Here is a 6306-nt window from a genome sequence, read left to right on the forward strand (position 1 = left end):
GTGAATTCGGCTCACCGATTGATTTTATGCACTACTCAGCTTCCGTTCTCAGAATCTACCAAAGCAGAGGGTAGCACTTGAACCAGACTTTTACTACGGGAAGATCCTTTGAAAATCCTGACAACCACAGACACCCGTTCAAGTGGCCGGCTAACTGAAGAAAGCAGAGAGAAGTTTGCGTCTGTTGTGTATTCAGCAAGAGCCCGCCCTCTGGTTTGGGGTCTGGGCATGACAAGGAGCCGTGGCCATTCTTTAAAAAAACAAATGGGCAGGAGATCAGATCGTACACCTTCAGAACCACACTCCATCACATTTCAAAGATAAAGCGGGAGCGAGGAAGGAAAAATCCCTATAGACACGTTTGGCAATAAAATAAAAGAAGAAGAAAAGGGGGTCGCAAATCAAAGCAGACGGTCCCCAGCAACACCGGAGAGTAAAAGGTTGCGATCATTTCCTCCTGAAACTTGGTAACAAGAAAGGGGGAGCGGGCGGGCGGGCTCTGCCTGAGGCCCTCCTCCCCGTTCCCCCCGGGGCGGGCGCGGCCAAGTTCAGCACCTCGGAAAGCGCCCCCTCACTCCCTGGGGTTCACGCATGCTCCTCGCGAGCCCGCAGCCTGGCTTTGCGGGGCCGGTACCACTCGGGCGCACTGCGGGCAGCTCACAGGGAGTCGAGGACAGCGGCGACGCGGGCAGCGAGGCGACATCGGCAGACCTCGGGAGAGTCAGAGGGAGGCGGGTCTCTCCGGTGCCTCCTTTTCCCCCCAAAGGACAGAAACCTCCTCCGAGCTGCAGGAGAAACCCACAAAGGTATTTGAAAGACAAGGCGCGGGCCCCCAATAACCGGATGGGCTGTGCGCTAGTGCCCAAGTGACAGCGGGGACCCCGGAGACTCCGGTCTCGGCCCCAGAACCCTCGCCGCTCGCCTTAGGAGCCGCGACCCTCTGCTCGCCGACTCCCTCCGGAGCAGAGCGGAGCGCATCTCCCGCGCCCAGGTCCGCGCGCACCAGCTCCGAGGCGCCACCTTCGGCTGCTGCTCCGAAAGCTCCCTGCCCGCCCTGCGCCCTCGCCCCGTATCGGAGCCCCGGGCGAGCCGGACGCCCTCGGTCGGGGCTTGTCCCCCGGAACATGACCTAGAGGCACCTGCACACGCCGGGGCCGCTGCTGCCACGAGGGCCACCATGAGCGCGGCGGCGGGCGGGGACGAGCTCGCGGGACTCGCCCAGCGGATCCCGCACCTCCTGCGGGAGGCCAACGCGAGCGCCAACGCGTCGCTGCCGCGCCAGGATCCGTGGTGGGAGTTGGGGCTGGAGTCGCCCGAAGGCGCGGCGCCCGGGCACCCCCCGGGGGGCGGCGGCGGGGCCGGGCGCGCGGACGCCGAGGCCCGGGTGCGCGTCCTGCTGAGCGCGGCGTACTGGGTGGTGTGCGCGCTGGGGCTGGCGGGCAACCTGCTGGTGCTCTACCTGATGCGGAGCCGGCGGGGCTGGCGCCAGTCCTCCATCAACCTCTTCGTCACCCACCTGGCGCTGACGGACCTCCAGTTCGTGCTCACCCTGCCCTTCTGGGCGGTGGAGAACGCGCTGGACTTCAGGTGGCCCTTCGGCAAGGCCATGTGTAAGCTCGTGTCCCTCGCGACGTCCGTGAACATGTACGCCAGCGTCTTCTTCCTCACCTCCATGAGCGTGGCGCGCTACCGCTCGGTGGCCTCGGCCCTCCGGAGCCACGGGGGCCGGAGCCGAGGCCGCGGCCGGGGCTGCTTCTCGGCCCAGGCGCTGTGCGCGCTGATCTGGGCCGCGGCCGTGCTGGCCTCGCTGCCCAACGCCCTGTTCGCCACCACCGTCCGGGTGCTGGGCGAGGAGCTGTGCCTGGTGCGCTTCCCCGACCGGGCGCCGGGCGGCGGCCGGCAGTTCTGGCTGGGCCTCTACCACCTGCAGAAGGTGCTGCTGGGCTTCCTGCTGCCGCTGGGCGTCACCAGCCTGTGCTACCTGCTGCTGGTGCGCTTCCTCTCCGGCTGCCGCGTGGCGGGGACCCCGGGAGGGGCCCCGGCGGCCGGGGGCGGCCTGGCAGCCGCCAGCGCCCGGAGACGGTCCAAGGTCACCCGGTCGGTGAGCCTCCTGGTCCTCGCCTTCTTCCTGTGCTGGCTGCCCAACCAGGCGCTCACGGCCTGGGGCGTCCTCATCAAGCTGGACGCCGTGCCCTTCAGCCGGGGCTACTTCCTGTGCCAGGTGTACGCCTTCCCGGTGAGCGTGTGCCTGGCGCACGCCAACAGCTGCCTCAACCCCGTGCTCTACTGCCTGGCGCGCCGCGAGTTCCGCCAGGCGCTCAAGGCCTGGCTGTGGCGCCTGGCGTCCCCGTCGCTCACCAGCATGCGCCCCTTCACCGCCACCTCCAAGCCGGAGCCCGAGGACCAGGCGCTGCCCACCCTGGCGCCCCTCCGTCCCCTCGCGGAGCCCGACATGCCCTACTACCCGCCGGGGGTGGTGGTCTACAGCGGCGGGCGCTACGACCCGCTGCCCAGCAGCTCTGCCTGCTGAGCCGGGCGGAGGAGCGAGGAGAGAGGGCTGGGGGTGCCTGCTGGGCGCGGGGGTGCCGGGGCTGGTTCAGAGCCGGGAGGAGAGGAATCTGGCGGAGGGGCCGAGGTCAGCCTCACCCGGGGCCAGGCCACCGCCCTCCGGCCCTCCCACAAGCACCTCTCCTCGCCTCCCCTGCCGGCGCTGGGCAGTGGGGGGGCTCCCGGCAGGGACATGGCATAGGGACTGTGGAGAGCTCGGGGCGCGAGGACATGGGGCTCAACCAAATGGAGCAGACAATCCAGCGCATTTGTTCCAGCGACTTTTCTGGAGCCCTCGAAAGGGTCCTCTAGGCGCACGCAGCCAGGGGCGCCCACCCCAAAACCTTTCCTCTGGCCTCGGCCAGGAGACTGCCCCGGGGCCAAGGACTGATCAGCGTGGCTCTGCGGGCACTAACAAACTTTTGAGTTGGGAGAAAGGAGTGACAGTCTCCGCCCAGAGGAGAAAAGCACCGTGAGAGAGGCACCCCAGGGGCTGTGGGTCCTTTACCATCCCCATCTCCACCCTGCGGGACCTCTGCCCTCCAATGGCTTGGGGGCAAAACGTTTGTATCCAGAGCAGAGCCATTGGCGGGACTGGAGTGGAGGCGGGGTGACTAGAGGGGCTGGATAGAGGCCTCCTCAGGCTCCTGCCTCTAAGGAAAAGGGGGCTCTCCGCTCACTTCACAGCAGGAGGTGAGTGCACTGCCAGTAGGAAGCCAGGGCCCCGGGTTCTCCCCAGAGCCCCTTGGGTGCCTGGAGACACTGTGCCCCCCATTCTGTGCCCTGCAGACGGGGAGCTGTGCCCAGGAGCAACTTGAAGAGGTCTAAGTAGACATGTTACTGTGTGTGTGTGTGTGTGTGTGTGTGTGCGTGAGAGAGAGAGAGAGAGAGAGAGAGAGAATGCTCTAGCTCCCTTCCTCATCACAGCAGCCCATTCAGTGTCCATCTGAAAAGAGCTTCATGTGTAATAAAGCGCATGCCCTGTGGTTGGCCAGAGGTGACTAAGTTTGACTTCTTGGGGGTCCAGGTAAGATGGCCCGTGGCTACAGCACACCCTCCCAGCTGGCCAATCATTCACTGCAAAGTCTTCAGGCAAACACCAGAACAGCCCTCGGAGAACAGGTGAGGAGCTACACACCGAATTCAGGAAATGATGCCATTTGCACTCCTTGCAGAGGCCCAGGTCGGGTAGGCACAACAAGAAAGGCGGCTTGTTGCTGTTGCTTTTGTCATGCCCAGCACTGGGTCATGTGGGCTCCTCTGGGCATTCACCCCAGGCTCCTCTCAGTCAGCCTGGCCTTGCTTCTCTAAGTGGGATGATGTGATGGGGAGCAGGAGGAAGGAAGGCTGGGGAAGACCGAGTAGCTTGACATGTGACTCGCCCAGAAGAATGACTTCACTTGGGAGTGAGTGTACCAGCAGCATGCAGGGGCTGGTTGGCGGCGGGCTGTGAGAGGCAGCCTGTGGAGAGGAGAGCCAGGCTCAGAGGCTAAGGGGAACAACAGCACGCTGCGGGGGAGCGGGGGGGAGACAGCCCCCCTCGGTGTGGAAATACCTGGAGACCTGGAGAAAATGGAATAAACTGCCGGAGCCTGGAGTGCCTGGCGCTGGCTTCCTGCCGTGGGTCCTGCTGGTCGCAAGTGTGAGCGTTGGGAAGGGGGTGCCCCCTTTGGTGTAAGCCCCCACCCCACCCCCGCACACGGCCTAGAAGGGCCAGGTCACAGGGCTGTCCCAGATGCCCACACCCAGCACTGCCCGCCACAGGTGTGCTAACCCAGTAGCAGCAGAGAGCAGCTCTTAAAACAAAAAGGAGGCAATTAGAAAAGGAGGCAATCAAGACAATTGCAGCCGCCACCTGGAAGCCGAGCAGCAGCGAGAGGAGGAGGGTGAGCTAGGAGCTGCGGTTTGAGACCAGGGGAACCTGGGAGGGAGGGGGAGGCTGCCGCACAAGGACAAGGGGTCCGCTCTCTGGCTACGCTCTGAGGCCGTACTGCCCTTAGAGCTGGGGTTTGATTACTAGAGGACTCTGCTCTCCCCTCCCCTCCCCCAGCACCCTCCCCCGTGGCAAGGAATCCACAGGGCCGCCTGGCGCCTGGCCCCACCTGCATTCTAGACTATGCTCCAGCGCCTGGACCTCAGAATCCCCATGGGAACGGCCTGAGACGATCTACAAGGCCATGGTGCGTCCTTTCCTGGTCCATCCCCCAGAGGGTGACCACGGCACTGAGTCTCTGCGCCCTGGGGTGTGAGGGGTGGCTGAGGGTGGCTGTTTGCAGGTGTGGTGGGGGGCAGGGGTGGGAAGGCTATGGATGTGCCCATGCCAAAGTGCACCCCAGGACTCTCGGGGTGCTGGACAGAGCTAGGGGTGCGAGGAGAAGGGGTGGGCTGTGGACTCAGGGCCTCCATTAGTAGGCCTTGCTCTGGGCCCTGCAGGGGTGTGAAAGAGAACCCCAAGCCTTCCACAACCAACCAGAGCCCACGTCCTCTCCTCAGCATCACTACCCCAAAGGCGCCTGCCCACGCCACTGAACCCATCCATCCTCCCACACACCTGGGGACGGAAGCCATAGGGCAGATCCCAGCGTCTCTTCTCACAAGCAGCTCGTTGCCTTTCTCCACATTCCCGCCAGCACTCAGGTTTTGGTAAGTTAGAAGTTCATCTGAGGCAATGACTACCCTACCGGGCCCTAAGGTGAGGCAGGAAAAGGAACCACGGATATTTTTTAACCTGTAAAAGCCATTGGGCCAGTCTCCATTCCGCCCTGCTCAGGCACAGCTGGAGCGCAGACAAACACTTATGGCGGAAGGGCAGGTGGAGGCATGGGGCACAGGATGGGAGCCTTCCACAGCAGTGGCAATAGCTGTCACTCATCCAGCGCAGGCCAATCGCCAGCCTCCAGGCTCTGAGGTACATACTGCCTGCCTGCCTCAGTTTCCTCCGCTTCGAACTGGAGGTCAGCCACACACCCACTCTCAGGCTGCCGCGTGAGCGCGGGTCGAACGTTCAGAGGGGCCGTGAGCACGCTCCAAGTGTCACATGTCATTAATGGCCACAGCTCCCCGAGGTTGGAATTATCACCCCCAACGTGCAGATGAGCAAGTGCCTGGGGGCCATTCAGTGGTTTGATGATGAGCAGCAAAGCCAGGACTCGCCAGCGCAGGCCTAAAGCCCCTGGTCCGTCCAGGACGCCCGTGGATGCTGCCTCTCATGGCTGCTGCCGCCCTGGCCGTGGGCAGCAGGGGAGGGGAGGGGAGGGGAGGGGAGGGGAGGGGAGGGGAGGCGTGTGGCTGGAGGAGATCCTCACCGGGAGAGGAGACCACAGGAGAGGGAGGCTGTTTGCAAAAGGCTTTCCCACGGTCTGCAGAGGAGGGAACAGGTGCAGACTAGCGAGAACTATTTCCACTGTGTCCACGACATGAGCTGCCCTGAGCAGCGAGTCCTCCGCAGGAGCTGTGCAGGCAGACTTGCCTAGGATGTTCTAAGTTAACATGAATTCACTATGAACGAGTTTCATATGAACTAAATATGAGTAGGCTAATGTAAAATCAGTCACCAGCAATATTTTGAGTACTGGTGAATTTGATTAAAAGAAAATATGAGCCCCCAATCTGTAATAGTCTCAGCAATAAAAATAAATTCTGAAAACACACACACACACACACACACCACACACACACGCGCACACACACACGCACACACCCTAGAATAAATCCAGGAGTCGTGTGTGAATTCATCTGCTTCTCAGGTTTCCTCAAGAT

General features: G+C 62.9%; 1 protein-coding gene across 1 annotated transcript; it reads left to right on the forward strand.

Annotated features, from left to right (window-relative positions):
* The first annotated feature begins 1159 nt into the window (after positions 1-1159).
* On the forward strand, positions 1160-2530 carry RXFP3 (relaxin family peptide receptor 3). Its single transcript, XM_070411771.1, has one exon. It carries the CDS (start codon positions 1178-1180, stop codon positions 2528-2530), a length of 1353 nt encoding a protein of 450 aa, XP_070267872.1. The 5' UTR covers positions 1160-1177.
* Positions 2531-6306: the final 3776 nt, after the last annotated feature.

This window comes from Myotis yumanensis, unplaced genomic scaffold (genome assembly GCF_028538775.1).
Source record: "Myotis yumanensis isolate MYYU_CA2020_CCGP unplaced genomic scaffold, mMyoYum1.0.hap1 SCAF_4, whole genome shotgun sequence".
Taxonomy (NCBI): domain Eukaryota; kingdom Metazoa; phylum Chordata; class Mammalia; order Chiroptera; family Vespertilionidae; genus Myotis; species Myotis yumanensis.